At 32.7% G+C, this 20,046-nt stretch overlaps 1 protein-coding gene across 2 annotated transcripts in view; it reads right to left on the reverse strand.

Annotated features, from left to right (window-relative positions):
• Galnt13 (polypeptide N-acetylgalactosaminyltransferase 13) overlaps positions 1-5,445 on the reverse strand; it is a 472,574-nt gene extending 467,129 nt beyond the window's left edge. For both annotated transcript variants that reach the window (XM_071619398.1, XM_071619397.1), the window contains exon 1: positions 5,304-5,445. In XM_071619398.1, the coding sequence (XP_071475499.1) occupies positions 5,304-5,445 (142 nt within the window). The remainder of the gene's footprint in view (positions 1-5,303) is intronic.
• Positions 5,446-20,046: the final 14,601 nt, after the last annotated feature.

A 20,046-nucleotide genomic window follows, 5' to 3' on the forward strand; every position in this document is an offset into this window, starting at 1 on the left:
TAAAACAGAAAAATACATAGATATACATGTGTCTGTATCTAATGTTTGAACAGCTCTACACACTCTCATAAACTCCTGAAATCATCTCTTTTTACAGCATTACTCAATTATTGATGTGTAAAATGACAATGCTGACTCTGTAGCAAAGATTCAATTATATTCCACATACTCCATTTTTTAAAAAAAGATAAAAATATAAACCACTTTAGAAAAATGATGATAAAATCAGTTTTTTTAAGTTTGATAGAGTTGAATATTATAGCCAACTTCTGATGGAACAATTGCATTTCTTTACTTAACAGGTGTCTCAAATGCAACATGTCTGAAATAAACTCAGTATCCATCCTGCTCAAATCATCTCTTACAATGAGCCCTCCCTCTGGAAACTGGATCCAAGAAAGCCAAGACTTGTGCATGGAACCTATACCTTCAATATCTTCCAGATCCTGTCAAGCACCCAGATTTCAATTTTTGCCTGTTTCTCTCACATCTCATTCCTGCTGGTCTGCTATAATTGGTATCACTTCCAACACAAGACTCCTGGACAGCTTCCTATCCAGTGCCCTGAAGACAGTAGCTCTTCTCCAATGGATTGTCCATGTTGTATCCACAGTGATTCTTCCACAACACAAATCTGAATATGTCTGCCCTATTTTTGGAACCCATTGGTGTCTTATCATTTTTTAAATGCATTCTGTGGCTCTCTTTATTCATTTAGTTATTAAAAATAATACATCAAGGACTGGGGTTGTGGCTCAGTGGTATAGCACTTGCCTAGCATGTGTGAGGCACTGACTGGGTTCTATCTTCAGCATCACATATAAACAAATAAATAAACACAGGTCCATTAACAACTAATAGAAATTTTTTAAAAAATACATCAAACCCATATTCCAAATGGTTCATATCAGGTCAAAATGTTCACTCTGATCATATTCCCTTATTTCCCCACGTGCATGACAGGCAACAATCTAAATCCTATATTCATAGTTAGCCTCACTTGTTTTTTATGAAGTCTTACATCTCTATATACTCTTTTAATGTATGTTCTTAAATTTTAGGGTTTTTTTTTTTTTGCTTTCAAGTAGTCTATATATACTTACTCTATTGGGGTATAACTTATCATTAATTTACTACTTTATTGTCAAGATTTATCCATATTGATGAAAGAGCATTCATTTTGATTACTATATAATAATTCCCTCTATCTATATACCAAATGTCTATCCTTCAGTTTTTCCATTGATTGGCCTGTATGTTATTTACAAGTTTTATTCCAGTGAGTAGTGGTGATATGAACATACTTGTGAAAGAAATTTTCTTGGATATATGACTATGACTTCTGAGTCCTGTATGAATGTTTAGATTTCAGAGATAATACTAAATTGTTATCTGGATTCACCACAAAAGTGTAGACATGCATCAACTCTAATGATTGGCATTATTAACCTTTTTAATTATTGTTAGGTGAATGGATATAAATGCATGTCATTGTAGCCTTGATCTGTTTTTCCCTGATTATAATGTATATTAATTATCTCCTCATAAGTTTAATTACCATATGTGTTTGCTTTTCTAAAGTGTCTATCTATTGCTTATATTTAGGGTTATTTGGAGGTTTCTGCTTTTTCTTTCTTTCTTTTGTGTGTGTGGGAGGGCAGGATATACTGGGGATTGAACCCAGGGCAGCACTATACCCCTAAGTTACACACCCTCAGCCCTTTTTTATATATTATTTTGAAACAGGGTCTCCCTAAGTTGCGGAGGTTGGCCTTGAATTTGCAATCGTCCTGCCTCAGTCTCTTGAGTCACTGGGACTACATGCATGGACCATAGTCAGTTTATTTGGGCTTTTCTTATTAATAATAAGATATATATATACACACACATATTATCATTATTTATATATACTTGGTAAGAGTTTGTTAGCTGTATGTTCTTTGAATATCTTCAACAATGTGTGACTTCTCTTTTATTTTTTGATGTCAATGTTTCCTGTGTTTTGTCTTAGAATTTTCCTTATTTCAAGATCATGTAGATGCCTAATTTTTTTTCTACTCAAGTTAAAATTTTGGTTTTGGCATTCATATTTGTAGTACATCCAAAGTTTATATCAACTGGGAAGAAGAGTAAGGCATCTTTTTCCACACAGATTACCATTTCATTCTCAGTTCCATTTATTGAATATATACTCTTTTTCGCATTGATCTTCAGTACCGTCATATAATGAATGTTCCAAATGTGTGAGTCTGTGTCTAAGGTCTAAATAGATTTAGACAATTTATACTTCTGCTTTGTGTCAACACTGTTTTGATTACTCTAAAATTTAAGAGCTGTTATTTAAATAGTCAAATTTTAACTCTGCAATTTCTCTTTTTAAATTATTCTGGTGGAAGATACACTGAAATCTTTATTAATCTATATAAAATTTTGCATTTTCTTCTTTAAGTAGTTATTTCCAAGTCTTGTATTGTAGACCTTAACCTTAATGCCATAGCCTCTGTGAAATTTTATCTATTCACCTAGATTGTTTCCTCAGCTTAGAGCAACCTTCTTCATCCTAACATTATGTGTTGTAATTATGTGTACTTTACTTTACCATTTTAGCTGAATTTGTATATTTAACTGAATATGTGTCAACAATGGAAACTGCATATAGAATAGTGCTCCCATAATATTTCATTACCTAGTGAGGCTACAGTGTTCTTAGCTATATAAACACACTCCACAATGTTTCCCACTGTCTCCCCTTCCCATGCTTAAGTAACACATGACTGTATGTGTGTGTGCATGTGGAGAGAGGAATGATTACTTTGTGATTCTCTATAAGCTCCATGACTAGAAGAATCCCAGTTTTATTACATTCCAAACTGCAAAGGCCTTAGTTATCTATTCCTAGGATTTAGTACACAGTAAACACTGAATAAATAATTAATGAATTAATAAATGAAAATATCTCAAAAATTAATCCATAGTGGATGTTAATATTGGGTACTTAAAAATTATGTAAAGTCTAAAAATATGTCATCTTAGAAACCACCAAATCCAACCCAGAAAGATCAAATTCTGTAAGCCAAAAGTCATTGTTCAGTAGATTTAGAAGAAAAATATAAGTCAGACACACTTTCTACAAAATCACTGCATATAAATAACTCTAAATATATAGTAAAAATTCCTAAATAATCTGAAATACTAATAAAATTAAAACCTCATGTCTATTTCCTATTTTACAGGACAAATGATATTAATGTGCCAAATTAAAGTACAGTGGACTGAATGTTTCGGCCCCAAATTCACCTGTTAGAACTCTAAAAGGTTTGGCAATAGTATTAGGAGGTGTGACCTCGGGGAGGTGATTAAGTCCTCAGGGAGAAGCCCTCATGATTGGGATTAACACCCTTATAAAAATGTCTCAAACAGATCCCTCAACCATCTGCCAGGTGAAGTTAGTGAGAAGTCAGTTTTACATGAAAAACAAGCTCTTCAAAGACACCAATCAACCAGTGCCTTGATCTTGAACTTCCCATCATCCAAAACTGAGTTGTAAGTTTTGTAAGTTTCTGTTCTAAGGGAGTCACCCAGCCTACAGTGTGTTGATCAGACAAAAAGTCTTACAGATGAAGACAACATGGTTTAACTTTAAATTAAATACAAGGAAAAATTATTTTTGCCTTGCATCATTAAATTTCACAGTTTAAGGTTTAGGAGTAATCATTAAGGACTTGAATCACCAAAACTGTACTTTTGTGGGTACTTGAGGAAAAGGCTGATGGTTTTGCTTTTTTTTTTTTTTTTTTTTTGCTGAATCAGGTCATAACTTTTTGTGTGTGACTGAACTAGATGCCTCCATTCAACAAAGTGATCATTCTAAATGGTTATGATCCATCAAGACAGACTTCCACTCAGCCAAGAAATAGCTCAACAGACTCAAAAAAAAAAAAAAAAAAAAAAAAAGGCTTATTTACTTCAGGGCTTTAACTATAGATCAGTAAATCAATCCCATGTTCATTTATCAAAACCCAATGGACTCATAAAGTTCTTCTTCCTGAATAATTATAGAATAAAGCTATGAAAATGCATATAATCTACCTAAATCAATCTAGACTCAGTCACTTCCAAAGAACTTTTCTCTGAATTCTTTTTACTAGTCAAAAACTAAACAAAAACTAAAGTGAGAGTGTCAGAAACATTTTGAAAGGAGAGAATATGCAGAATTTCTACAACTGAGTGAGAGCATTTTTTTTGTTTTTTTATCTAAAGCAAACCCAGAATTTTCAAAATGTTCTCTGGACAAAATTAATTTTTGGAATTGTTTTTCTGTGTTTCCCTAAAACTTGCATAATTGAATAAATGAAATTCTATTTGAGTATCTTGACTAATAAATAACTTTAAAATTATCTATAACATTAGACATACTATAATTAGTAAATAAAGGCAAATCTCACCTTGGTAACTTAGATTCATTTTTTGAATGTTATGAAAATTTCAACTAGATTCAAATAAAATTTACCTTTTGTCATAGTTATGAAGAAAACTTTTGCTAATTAGAGAATTAATTAATGTTTGTTTAAGAGAATAAACTAATTTCAACCACCCTATGTACTTTAGAAGTACCCATTTATGAGGAATATTTCAGAAATAAAACTACTGATAGACCTTGAAGTCAACAAAAAAAGAAAGTACTGAGAAAGTTATGTGTAATCATTTTGCAGAAAATGAATCCCTATGCCTTTATCTGAAAAATCACCATTTATACAAAAAATCTCTTTAGAATTAATTGGAATCTAGTCATTGTAAATACTGAGATAAGGTAACTTTACAATAGACTTGAAATTATCTTTGTTTCCTAACAGAGAGCCAAAGATCTGCTGGCCCACAGGTGAATCTGGTGACTTGCAAGTGTTTTATTGTAAAAAAAAAAAAAAAAAAATGAATCTGATTTGGAAATCATTAGGGATGACAAATGCCATTCCAGTTTGCTACTGTCCCCATCTATCTCATTTGGGTTTTAAAGGTTTTTGGCTCCTGTGAGCCTAGATTTTAAATTTTGTGCCAAAATCTGAAAGTTCACTGAAAGTTCTTTTCATGCAGTCACAGAAGACTGGAATTTAAGATTAAAGGTATCTGGGAGGTTAACTGACTCTTCATTCTTTCCAATAAACCCCTAAGACCTAGAAGAGGGAAGTCGCTTCCATGTGCTTAAGTGTACATTAACACTTCTGCTCTTGTAATAAGGCAATACTATTCTTATTTTGAGGTTTTATATATTGTTGTCACTGCCAGTTTGCTTCACAGGTACTCACCCCTCAGTGCAGGCAGCAGGGACCTCTCCTTCTTGTCATCACACTTGTTACATTCACTGAAGTACAGCAGTAAGAAGACATCCACAAGGACCCACATCAGTGAAGTGGCCAGAACCACTTTGCAGTAAACGAATCTCCTCATGTCTTTACTTGATTTCTAGTTAACACAGAGATTGAAGGCAAATGCTCCTTGGATAGATCCACGCCACAGAGGTGAACTCCAGGTTGAAAGCAGGATGCATCCCACTGTATTAGGAAAAAAAAAGAAAGGAATTTCATTATTATATAGGGTTTTTGTTTTGCAGAAAGGAGATATAACATAAAACATGACTTATTTCATGTTCCCAAATATTTCAACATTCATGTCATCAAAATTAAAAGCCCAAGTAGATAAAAGTTGTTACCAAGAGAGCTGGCTACAATTCTAACACATGATACTAGATCCATCACTACTCTGCTGGATCATTGATAAATTAATGATTTATTCAAATTGTATTGCCTTTACCTTAATTCCTACAATGATATTCTATATAACAACAGGTTGTCAAATAGCGCATTTCTGAATTTACACAATAATACTGAATACTAAATAATACTAAAAAATACAAAAATACTAAAAAATGATAAATGTTACTACTACTATTTACCAATACTACTAAAATAGAAATAATCCTGGGATACTAAATTCTACAGTGACTCAGAGCTGGTCTTTATAGATAGGTCTGGGCATTTTACTTCATAGCATTGGGAAATTCTCCAAGCCTCAGCTTTCTCATTTGTAAAATAAGGATTATAGTGTCATACCTAAAAATTTACTGTGAAGATTAAGTATGTCATGCTTCTAAAACATCTTATAGAAAAAATATCAATTAGTATAGAAAATTTTTAAAAAATTATATCAGAGTCTCAAACCCAGCAGCTACAAGAAATAAATCAACACTTATTTACCTTTAAAACTCCCATCTGATCTGCATAAAAAGTATTCCCAGCAGATGCACATTTGAGAATAGATTAGCATGTCTTGAAACAATTTAACAGGGGAAAACAACATCTAATATAAAATGACCTAAAGTAATCAGAGTAAGAATTCTGAATGGTATAACAGATATGTACCCAATCATTGAGAGTTACTAAATGTAAATATAAAATTAAAACCATCCACGTTTGTTTTATACAACATTGAACAATAACTATCTGGCTAATCAGTTTCTATAAGTAGAATAAATAAATCAGACCAAAAATAATCCAATATCATTTGCTACATTTTAAATCATATCAACTAAAGCATAAATTTATTGATGTGAATAAGTAACATTGTTTTGACAGTTTGGAGTGAATAACATTAAATACAAAGAAATTTGAAATATTTCATAAACTTTTGTTTATATCATTACAATGGGAAATCTACCATTAACTATTAAAATGTCTCAGAATGCAAACATGAAATGTAATTTGCTGAGACAATTTTTTAAATAAATAGCATTTATGTGTTACTTTATATGAACTTAAAATTCACAAATAGTGATAGTCAAAAAAATTACTATAAAAGATTCTATTTCCAAAAATCATATAAAATTTACATTCATTTAAACTATATATTTGGAGACATTGTGGAATACACGGCACAGAGTTTCATTTGTTTTTCTGAAGAAAAAAAGTGTCATGCTAATTACCTAATTTGTGTCATTTCTACCTTATTTTTCTATGAAATTGATAGCTAAGTATTGGAACTCAGCCTATAATATGATGACAAGGGAAAATCTTTATTTTCTCTTACTGTATGCATTTTTCTAAATTTGGAAAATGAAACACTTCAAGCTATAAAATTTTCTTTCTTTAGTCGTAAGATGGAGTTTGTCTCTTCAAATGACAGTGGAAAAAAAATCCTAGGGATAAGTGTATGTAATGCCAATGGTTACTGAATGGCCCTCCCCAGATTTAGAAAGAATACCTTATATATAACAAATTATCCTTGAAGATGTAGGCAGCACCATGACTGTCATCAATGAAGAGATGACCTCTTGCCCTTTCTACATCATAAAATGCTGTGAGGCTTATGCAAAATAAAGAATGAGGACATTTTTAAAAAAATGTATGAAGAATATCATTACAATGGAAAATCTACCATTAACTATTAAAATGTTAAAAGATAACTCATTTCCTAATAAGAGCCTAACAGCTGGGCTTATTGAGAATTTATTTTAAACTTTAGCTGTGATTGAAAGTCAAAATTATACCTTATTGCCACTTCAAGAATTATTCAAATTATCTTGATTCTATACCCTGCTAGATCTACATGTCATGACATTAGGACTGAGAAATGTCTAACTTTACTATTTCAGGTGATAAAACCAAGTTGCCATTAATTTTTTTTTATTTATGCAAGTTTTTTCCTTACATAATTCAAGTTTTTAATTATATTTATATCTTGAAACTACCTCTATGTTGAAAATAGATTCAGCTTTACCATTCAATAGGATCTTATTTCCTGGCACTTACAAACTAATAATCCTATGTGTATGTTCCAATACTCCTCATCTCATGAGAACAAAACTAAGCAGAAAGATGGTACAGGATGCATGATTACCAACCAACATAAGCACAGTTGGTGGCCCAGATTTATTTAAGAGAATCAGCATCTGCATTACGTTTTTATTCCAGTAAGCTCCTATTTATTTGCAAATACTATTCTGTTTCTCAAGCAGTAAGGAAATCCAAGTTCTGCAAAGTCCCTGGCTTGCCAATCCAATGTGGATCACGACCAACTTGTATAAACTATGTGCTCCACTCTCTCCTATTATGACACCTTTTATAACATTTTCAAAAATCTTTTGAGTAAAGCACAGATATTGGCCTCTTTAAAAATACTTCTCTATTCTGTATTCAGTGGTGAATGCCTATATCCCAGTGATATCAAGACTGAGGCAGAAGGATCACAAGTCTGAAGCCAACCTGGGAGTGTCTCAGAATATGAAAGGGCTGAGGATATAGCTTGGGAGAGTACCCCTGACACACACACACACACACACACACACACATATATATGTATATATATATTATATATATTCACATACATTACACATATGTATATAAATATATATATATATATATATATATATATATATATATATATATATATTTTTTTTTTTTTTTTTCCCCTCTAGATAGGAAAATGTCAAGAAATAAAAAAACTATCAAGTACCATCTTGCCAATCAGTTGCTTTTCCCTTTTTCTCCTGCCAACTAAATAATATCAGTCATATATTCCAGATTTTTACTTTAAAATATGTACCATTCTTCCAATCTTTATTAAAATGGTATTAAAATATAAAAATAAAATCCAGATAAAGTTTAGAGGTTTTAGTATCTGTGTTATTAAAATTAGAAGAAAAACATCTTTGTTTTGGTTTTGGTTTGTTGTTTTTTTTTCAATTAGGAGGTTATTACTTCCCTGAGGAATTGAGTTTAGTTGCTATTGGACATTTTTATCTATAGTCATATATTTTCTTTAGTAGAAAATTGCATAATGGGTGCAAATTTATTCAATCTATTTTATGAGGCTATACTCAAAGCTGCCAAAGGATCCTGGAAGCTAGTGTAAGACTGCTGTTAGGGTTTCCAGAAGGTTCAGACACCAAGCAAACTTTATTTATACAGAAGCTTCTGGAAGCTGATGACCAGACAATTTTGCAGAGTTTACACACACACACACACACACACACTGATAGATGTAGTTAAGCACTAAAAAAAAAAAAAAAAAAATCCTGATTTGGCTCTAAATACGATTGATAGAAAGACTGATATTTGCATGAATGATGATCAAAATTTAAAATAGACCTTGGGAATCCACCTAAAGCCTAAACCAAAGGGTCTGCTGTAAAAATCACACCATTCTGATACACTCAGAGACAAAAAAAAAAAAGTGAAAAAGGTAATGTTCAATAAATGCCTTTTGTGAAGAGTGATGGGATAGAAGCAAAGAAATATGCCCTTCGCTTGAATTTCAATTAAGACCAAATATTCATAAGATCAAATTCAAAACTTAGGCGGCAACCTAGCATAGGATCTAAAATACATATTTTTCTAAAACACATATGTTGCAGAATTACAATGTTATGATTTGAATTGGATTCCAATACTCAATGAGCACATGAGTTAATTCAAGTTAATGCCTTGATTTTCCTACCCACATGATTAGAATAATGGTAACTTCCTCAAAAGTCTAGAATAAATGTGAATAAATCATTACACATAAAGTTTTTATAATAGTGTCTGCCACAAAGGACTCAGTATGCATTAGTGCTTATTAGCAGTAATAACAATAATAGTGTTATCATCAGGAATATTATCAAACAGGAAAAAAGAATGAAGACTCAACTATCCATCTAGAAGAAGCACATGTTCAGTTTGTTCAGGAAGTTAGAGAACACGAGCATCATAAAGGAAGAAATATTTAATAGACGCAGTTTCTTACGGGGTACGAGTTTAACAATACTCAAAACTCATTGAACTGTACACTTAAAAGCTGTGCATTTTACTTCTATGTAAATTATACCTCTTTTATAAGATATAAATTAAGATGAAATGTATATGTAGGTAGGATAAGGTTCCCTGACATCAATAATTTTTGATTAACTAAAGAATTATACCAGATGAGAGAGATTCATATTAAAGCTTTCTGATCTCATCTTCTGCCATTGTTCTCCATGCCATTCACTTGGGTCTCCTGGTTATTTCTTAAATGTGCCAATTACTACCTTGCCTCGGGAAATGTGCATATGCTGTTTTCTCTTCCAGTGATATATTCATGGCTCCCTGCTTTTATTTACCTCAATCTTCCTTCTTTACTGCTTAAGTCTCACATGACAGACAGCTTTCCTACCAATCAATCCAAAGGAGAACACACCTTAATCACTCTCCATTTCTTTACCCTCTCCACTTTCTTTCTTAGCACTTGTCATCCACAACATATTTAAAAAATAAATTTTGGTTATTATTTGTTTCCCCTATATTAAAAAGTAATCTGTATGACAATAGGATTTCACAACTCTTGCACATGCTCTTACTCCAATATATTTCAAATATATTTTAAAATATATTTATCTTAATAAATTTTAAAACTCCAACATTACTCATTATAGACTCAATTTCCCCTACTGCCCTACCCCCAAAAAATATTCCTATGCTAATGTAACAATCCCCTATAATTTACAATGTCACTAAATAGACAGAGTGTCTTTAAAGGGTAATAAGGGTAAAATGAGGTCATATGGACAGCCTAATTCAACTTATGTCCTTAAAGGAGATTACGATACAGACACACACATTAGAAAGACCATGGAAAGACACAGTGAGAATATGGCCATCTACAAGCCACAAAGACAGCCCTGCAAATAAAACCAATCCTATTAACATCTAGCTTTTGAACTTTCTTGTGAAAGAATAAATTTCTGTTGTTTACGTCACTTAGTCTGTGATACCTTGTAATGGAAGCCTTAGCCAACCCAAATTTTCTCCACTCCACCCAGCATACCAGCAGGTATTTATGGCTTGAAAGAACCCTCCAGAATATGCTATTCAGTCTCATTTCTAAATCTATTAACACATATGGTGGAGTTCAGTGTTTCACAGTAATCCTAAAATGGCTCACAGATAATAACTTTGACTTGTAAAGAAGAAACACCTTGAACATCAAGAGGTATAGTGAAAATTGGTGGGGGAGTGAGGGGGGCAGTGGAATTGTACAAATTTGTGTCCCTTTGGGCTATGAGTTTTTATGTGGAACAGAAGGAGCCATGATCTATCCATTGCATGTCTGTGTTCCTTATTACCTATAGCAATGACAATCAATGATTGACCTATTAGTCTAAATTCCCTTGCACAGATTACACTGGACAACAGATTGGCCTTTAACCATAAACTGACTGTATAAAATGAGACCTATTTATAGTGACTGAATCTAGGATCATAGGAAAAATGGTTGAAGTCAATACATGACCTGATCCTATTGTTTAAAATTCTGTTCATACTAGCCTTAAAATAAATCCTGTATGAAAAAAATTGAATGGATTTGGTCCTGGCCACTGTCAAATTAATCAAGATGTTCAATGGAATGGCACACTATAAGAAAATTCACTAGAAGCCAAGATGATCGAGAACCCAAGGGTGGGTTTCGTTGGGAGATCATCCTTCTTTGTCTTCCAAACCTCTTGCTTGGAGTGCCAAGAATGCAAGTCCTCAAACACTCCTAACACAGGCCACTTCTCAGAGTTGTGTTTCATGAGCAAACTTGAAACCCCCGGGGACAAAGACCAGTCTTTCACTGCTGCTATAAAAGGGCGACTTCCCTCATGTTCCTGATCCTTTCCTGTAAAGCAACCCATCATGTATGCAGGCATTCATAGGCACTGTCCCCCAGCTTCCAGGGGACACAGGAGAAAAGTGGAGTAGCTACAAACACCCTGATGCTCCACTACCTGGTATGCCATGAGGAAAAATGCATTTTCTCTGAGACAGGAGTCTACTCTGCCAATGAATAGATTGCCATGAGACAGCAACAAGCTAATGTACTAGCTTTTCAATAGGGTAAAACCAAATTCCAGACCCTTCATAAACTTGAAATCATCATTCACAGAAAAGCCAGGAAGTGGTTAAGCCAACTTGTGTGAATTTTCATATGTTCAGAAAACTTCCTGAAAGATAGATTAGCTGAATTTGATAATCTCTGAGGAATACAACTGACTTTTAGATTTCTATAGGTTTGAGGTTTTAATATAAGAATATGTTACTTTTAAAATAAACTACTACCTTAATTATAAAAAGGAACAACATTCCTTTAACTAATCCTATAGATAAAATTGAGAATCTACACAGTTGCTAACAATGTACTATGCACTAAAGATAAAGCAGATAAAAAGACAATCCTTGTCTTCTGATTTAGTGGAGATAAACAAGAGCATTGGAGTAGAAAAAGGAAATAAATAAAACATTTAAAGTGATTCCAAGATGTGAAATTCTTTTTAGTAGATACTTTTGATTTTGACCTGTAAATATTTTTTCGGGGGCGAGGGGGAGAGTGTGCGGTGCCAGGGATTGAACTCAGGGGCACTCAACTATGGAGCCACATCCCCAGCCCTATTTTGTATTTTATTTAGAGACAGGATTCACTGAGTTGCTAAGTGCTTCACTTTGCTGAAGCTGGCTTTGAACTCAAGATCCTCCTGCCTCAGCTTCCCAAGCAGCTGGGATTACAGACATGCACTACCATACCCAGTTTTGACATGTAATTTTTAATATTGAGAGAATGAAACAACAAAGAACAACTGGACACAGCATGAGTGAACAAAGGGTGGAGCTTTATAGAGAATGTTCATAAAGCAGCAACATGTTTACAAAGCAGATGTCTTGTGTCCAGGAAGTTTGCTTCACATGGGTCTTTGCAGCAAAGCTAGAACATACGATGTCCATTCTATGAAGATGTTACAACTGTCAAGGCCTGATATATGATGATGGGAGTTTACAAGCAATAGATTTTAGTAAAATGATAATGAAATTAAGTCTATGTAAAGGAAGCTTGTCAAAAGCAATAGATGTCCCTCAAAAAGATAATGAAATTCGGTTGTTTTAAAAGTTTTACTTAACCTGAAAATTGCTCATGATTCATTTAAGTTATTTAATGACTTTCCAGTATTCATCTTATAATGTGGCACCAGTTGTCATGCTTGTTCATTAATAGTCACCAAGAGGGAAAAACAGAAATCCAAACTGTCCAACTGGATATAAAACCTCAAGATTTAAGGCCACACTTGAGCATTGAGACAGTTCCCAATAGACATACACCAGCTAGCAGGCCATCTCCTGCAATAAATCTCAGGATTAAAAAGAAAATAAATGTTTCCACTGAGATGTCTAACCATTAGAAAACCTTAACCTCAGCTTCCTAGTTAGCCTTGGGCTTCTTAATTCTTTATGACACAGATGTAAGGAGTGAATCACAAGTGGTCTATCTCTGCAATGTGTAGAGGAATATGTTTATTCCTTGTCTGGGCTCTCTTTTCAAAACAGAGACATTTATTTGTAGAAAATAATGATAATCAATTTTAAATTCTCTTGTAAAATTATTTCAGAGTCACTCCAACTGCTCCACTAGGCAATAAATGGGAAGTAAAAAGAAAGTGAAGACAAGCAAGAGAATAGGCCTTTAGGGCACCAAAAGACCCATAGCAACATAAGGACAGGATGCAGAAGTGGCTTCACCACAGAATGCTTCAGAAGTGCATTAACACCACACAGATGTTAACAAAAGGTTATTTGCCTGCTCACATATTTCAATAGTGATTTTTATCCATATTTGATCCAAGGGAGAAATTCACATAAAATTAGCTTAAAAACTAACCACAGGTGAAAAATCTAAGTTTTTCCACTCTGAGGATAAAAACTTATTAAAGATTATATACACTTACTAATTTGATTTGCAGCTGTAGTTTTTATTCTTGCAAATATCCTAGTGAAGCTATTAATTATAAGTTAAGTGACTTGAAAGACAGGCAATTAGAGGTAAGAAATAAATAAGTAAATAAAGAACTAAATAATCAGAATACTGAAAAATTAGCTTCCAATTAATTAACAGCCAAGTAAAAGTATCACATCCCCAAGGAATCAAAATTATATTCTTATTAGCAAAGTAACCTTGTCATATGAAATTGCTAAAGACTGTAACTTGTTAATCAATACAGAGCAATCTAATAGAGTGCAAAATCCAATAATAGAAAACACAGAAATACTATAAAATAATTATCCAAAAAACACATGAGAAAGCGACAGAAATAATGCTTTTTACAATATTTAATAGGTTAGCAAAGACCACTATTATGTGTACAAGCACATAAACAGACAACTCATAAACCAGGCAATATTTTCAAAATATCTAGGAAATCTACTAATTAACTTAATTAGAAACTGTGCTAAATAAAGAACAACATTGTATTTTAGCAGAGGTGGGATACAGTGAACTCTATTTTACTTTGAAAATGGAAATATAAAATTGTAAATACTTTTTGGAAAGATGTGAGGTTTATTAAAAATAAATAGGATCTTTGACCTAGTTCCTTAAAAATCACATACTTTGAACTAGTAATTTCTCTACTGGAAACTCTCTTTTTAAAACTCCATATTAGAGAAAAGACTTTAAGTTCAGGGATGTAATTAATGCATTATTTATTTAAAATAGTCAAAATAGATATATAGCTAATTGACAGTATATTATACTGTTACTAGAAAATGTAAAAATAATCATAATAATATAAATATGGTGACATGATAATACAAAATTAAACAAATCAAGAGAGCTGCTTGTTTATTCCTTATGATCACAACTTCTTAAAACTTATTCATGTAAAAAATATAAAAATAAATGATGGGACTATAAGGATTTTCTTTGCGTTCCTTTTACTACTTTGGTTAATTTACAAATTCAGAAGTAGCATGCATTATCTAAGTTATGGGGAAAATACATGTTTTTTTTTAAAGTAAATAAAAAACTACCAAAAAAGTGGCTTGTGAGAAAACCCAAAATTCTGAGTTATCTGGTATGTCTGCCATGTTAGTCATGGGCACACACAGTTATGATGAAAACAGGGCACCTATAGAGCACAGACCCAAAGAACTCTCATGTTATTCATAAAATGCTGTAAATGAAAAAGGAAAGAAAGGCAGAATCTCTCATTAAAGTAAGGACTAACTTAAATAGTCCATTTCCAAATATCTTTTACTAGTCTTCATTACTACAGAATGTATTTGACTTTGAAAAGATGAAAGTTTGTCCCAGATTTCAAATTCTATTAAAACTCCAATTCCTTTGAAGAAAACAGCTAACTTCCCCAACCTCAAATCTCATCTAGGATTAGAATTATTCTGGTTGTAAATGTGACTTTTCTTGCAAACAAATACTAGTGAAAAGCTGTCAGGACCAGGATAGGAAAGACTACTCCATTCTAATTATTCTTACTATTAGAAGCATATATGCCACTCCAATCCAACCTACTTTTTAGAAAAGAAATAACACAAATGAGTTTTGTATTTCACTCTTACAAAGGAATTTTAATATATTATAAGAGATATATTAGAACTCCAAAATGTTCTTCCCATTTTTATCAGTTAGATTAAAATTCAAGCTAATTGAGGTACTTGAAGACTACAGATTGTTACTATAGAAGAGCATGGTCTCCTAAAAAGTGCATACTGTAATCTTAAAAAAAATGATGAGATGAAAAAAATAATCAGATTCTAAATCAAATTAACTGTGATAAAAAAATACCCTTCTTGTTAAAGTAAGACAGTGCTTGCTTTTTTATTCAGAGAATAAAAAAGGATGTATTATAAAACATATGCAATCAGTTCTATAGTACATTTGTAAATGTCTAAAATTTGTAAATGTCTATACTAAAAATGTTATTTTAAATGACTATATAAGTATTTCAATGTAATAATTAAATAATATATCTCTGAACATCTAAAGGTTGCATTGCAATTTATCACTATATGCCAATCACTGGGATTAAATCCATTTCTTTTTTTTTTTTTTTTTTTTTTTTTGGTACAGGGATTTTACCCAGGGGTGCTTAACATCCCCAGCCCTTTTTATTTTGTATTTTGAGACAGATTCTCACTTAGTTGCTGAGGGTCTCGCTAAGTTGCTGAGGCTGGCCTTGAACTCCAGGTCCTCCTTTCTCAGCCCGAAGGGTCACGGGATTACAGGCGTGTGCCACCACACTCAGCTAAATCAATTTCTGATAACAATTTTTCTTTCAGAATTATTTACCATAAGTTAGCTATGGGAAACATGGAAGTGGGCTGAGGTGGGATGTGTGCAGTTAGAGGTGGGAGAAGAGCAATTATCACTCTAATTTTACCTAAATTGTTAGGCTTCCATTCTAGAAATAAAATCTTCATAGTTGATATTACAGCAGTGAGAAGCAATGAATTATTAATAAAGAGGTTTTTTTTTTTCTTATTGCACTTTCGAGTCAAGGTTCAAATTCTAAAATCAAACAGTTCATAAATTTTCTGCAAAGGTTTTTATAGTTTTGTAGCTCAAACAGCAAAAATAAATAAATAAAGCTTGAAAATCAATATCATCCGTTTAGGCCAAGGAAAAGCTCCACTATTTATGTGGCTGAATGGTTATAATATTTTCTTTTGATTTTGATAAGCATAGCAAATACATTCTAACCACTGATTGACATCAGAACAAATCAGTAGGTGTGCTCTGTTCCAAGATCTCTTATCTATTAATTTCTGTGGAATGAAACAGTGTTCAAACAGAGAAAGAAAACTCTGGTATGATTCTCCTCCTGCAATAAAACCATAATCAGTATAAAATTCTGATTTCCAACATCCATTCAGCTCCACCCCTGCAGAACAGCAATCAACGTTTTATTTTCCTTTTTGCTTCACATTTCTGGCACAGATATGTACAAAGATAGCAATCTAAATCAATAAAGTCTATTAACCAATGCAAGGGATTTTTGTGTGCCATTTTAATTCCTGATTATTCTACTTCTCTAACATTTAAAATTATATTTCCCTTTTAACATACTTAAATTATGATTTCATCCCTTTCTCATTCATTTCATTTTCTTCCCATAGTCTCTCCTTTTTATCAATTACAAAATCACCTAACCTCAATTTTTCCAACTTTAATTTGCTGAAGACCATAAGTCTACTCTAAGTTCTTTCTTCAGGCCAACCCAAACTAGGATGGTCATTGATGACACCTAAGGCAGACAATACAATTACTGAGAACCTGAAGAAGATAAGTGATAAAAATACCAAAATTGTAAGTGTTTATATGGAAGAACCAGAAATATAATATGGAAAGAACCACTTTTCTTTAAAAAAATCTTGCAATATACATAGGGATTTCAGATTTGACTCAAGGCCCACTCATAACACCCATTTATTTGAAGATGTTGAAGAAGCTAATTTTCTCATCTAATTCTATCTTAATAAAATTGTAATAAAAGCTATACCTACTTATAGGATCACAGGAATGGTTAGCATATGAAATGAAAATCAGAGAAACTGGCACAATGTAACAAACCAGTACCCATTATCTTTTGCATTATAAAAACCAATATTATGATCACCAAATAGTTTGTTAGTGCCACTTGGGAAGAGAAAAGCAGTTATGATTCCTTCACATAGTGAAGTATTTTTTCAATTTATATGGCAAATAATTTTTAATACCTAATATGCTCCCACCCTAGCCTAAGCTTGGTCCTTGGGACATCTTATCTCACAAAGTTTATAACCTAGCAGTTTTAGATGAAATTAAAGACTTGCTTGAGATAAGTTTCTGAGGCCAGCCAGCATCATTAATAATACAAATTTCATTATTTTTACTTTGTTGTTTTTGTATATCAGTGCTACATTTTTTAAAAATAAGTTTATAATTGAGGAAATGGGAATTTTTCACAAATTTATAAGTAGGAGTTGTATTTGAGTCTCCTATAGAATCTAGTAGAGCTACCCACAAGGCAATTGAGTATAGGGACTGAACTTCAGGGAGGTAAATTTAAGGGAGTTGGCAAACCAATGTTAATTACAGCCATGGAAATTGATGGAATATGTTTGGTGTGAGTATGAGAGAAAAAACTGGGTAGTGCCAAGAATCTTACATAGAACTAATTGGTAAGAAACAAGCCTACAAATTTGACTGGGCAGGGATACCAAAGGAAGAGAAAAACGAATGCAGCATTATAGATTCTAACTGAAGGAATATTTTTTGAATAGTGGGATTGACCAGTAGTGTAAGAATAGATTAAGTAAAGAAGTGTTTAGGTGTAGTCACAGGACTAACTGTTGATTTAGAAAGAGCTGTATCAGACAAGCAGACAAAAGAAAGCCACAGTCTGTCGAGTTGTGAATAGATGTATGAGATAGAAATATTGGAAACTTTTAGCTGTGACTAGACATAAGAGCTATGGCAGCTAAAAGTGCACCTGGAAACAAAGAAAGGATTAATATACATGTTGTTTATAATGGAGGGTGTGTTGTGATGTGTTTAATTCCATGGAAAGTCACCAGGAAAGAGGAGAAGGTTGAAAGCAAAGAAAGAAAGAAAATATCCATTTCTCTTTTGGAACACGTATAGGAATAAGATTCAGAGGAAGAGGAATCATTGGGCAGAAGAACAAATCATTTATGGATACTAATAAATTAACGGGAACCTCAGACATTTCTAACTCACAAATTATATTTTCTCTGTACATGATTTATAAATAAGGAAAAGAAAAAGATATTGGTAAGACTAGAACACAGGAAAGTAGGAGAGGTTTAATATAAAACCTTGAGGACCTAAAGTTGCTTCTCAGAATAGACAGCCCAGTTGAGATGTGCATCCCAAATCCTCACCATTCATTTGGCATGTATCATCTCCTCTGTGACTCTTATGGAGAGACTTCCCTTCTTATTCTTTTATCGCATCCAAGAATGGGGTTCATTACACATGATGAATATTTTGCTGTTTTTTTGAACAAAGTATATCACTTAAAAACCAGATCATTTTAAAGATGACTGAATCAAAAATATTATTGCATAATACTGTATGTTTACAATTTCAATGAAATTAGTCAACATATTTTGAATATGCTGAAAACAATTTATGACAATCTTCTCTCCTGAAAATTAATGATGATACACCTTGCCAAACCTTTGCACTCATATGTATAGACACAGAAAAGGAGAAAAACAGTGAAGGGTGAGAAACAAATAATTTTGCTCTAAGCTAGCTATATGTTAATAGGAATAAATGATTTGCTGTCATGATTAATGTGGATAACTGTTCAAATGACACTGTCTTTTTTTTTCTCTTTCTCCATTCTCCCTCCCACTCTTTCAGTTGGACCCTTCTGTTTCCAAGATACCTCCTAGTTTGACTCTTTGGCTGCTCAATTGGGTGTCTCTGATACAGGTTGCCTGGCAACATGACCAGCAGAATACTCATCAGCCTGTGCAGTAGCTCTATTTTCTGGCTTGCAGGTGGGAGATTTGGAGAGAAATTCATGAGGCTTTCACATTGCAATTTTGTTTCATTTCAGTAGGGTGTAATTAAGGTTATTATTTGTAATGTTATTATTTTATTTTATTATGTTTTCAGTGTTGTTTAGAGGCTTTTGTTTTTCTTATAATTATTGAATTCTTTCAGAAAAATTTAAAAGACAGAAATTGCCCTTCTCAATACTTCATGTTTTTGTAGAAGTTCATGATCATAAAGTCAAACTAAAAAATATTAAAAACCCATAGGCTAGTGACAGAGAACATATGTAAAAGGAACTGAGTACTGGACATGTTCTTACACCTTGATCTGAGCAATAGTAATACAGGGATGTAACTATGTAAAAATTCACCTGTCTATGTATTTAATATTAGTGCACCATGTATGTTTTAACAAACATATAGTATACTTGAAGAACTTTTAAAGGTGATGGCAATATGAATAATGTGTGCACACATACAACATACACATAAGCAGAGGCTATACAAGCTTAGTATACATTAATTTGGAAACAAAATGAATCTCTATGCTTTTATCACAGAAGATAACATATTCTTAAAGACTAGGAATTCTGTTGCATTTAATCAGTTTAACAACAGAGACTATTTTGCCATATGGCAACATGCTTTTACTAAGAATTTGCTATTTATAGAAAGGGAGACTTAACTGTCAATTCAGATGGGCAAA

This window comes from Marmota flaviventris, chromosome 11 (genome assembly GCF_047511675.1).
Source record: "Marmota flaviventris isolate mMarFla1 chromosome 11, mMarFla1.hap1, whole genome shotgun sequence".
NCBI lineage: Eukaryota > Metazoa > Chordata > Mammalia > Rodentia > Sciuridae > Marmota > Marmota flaviventris.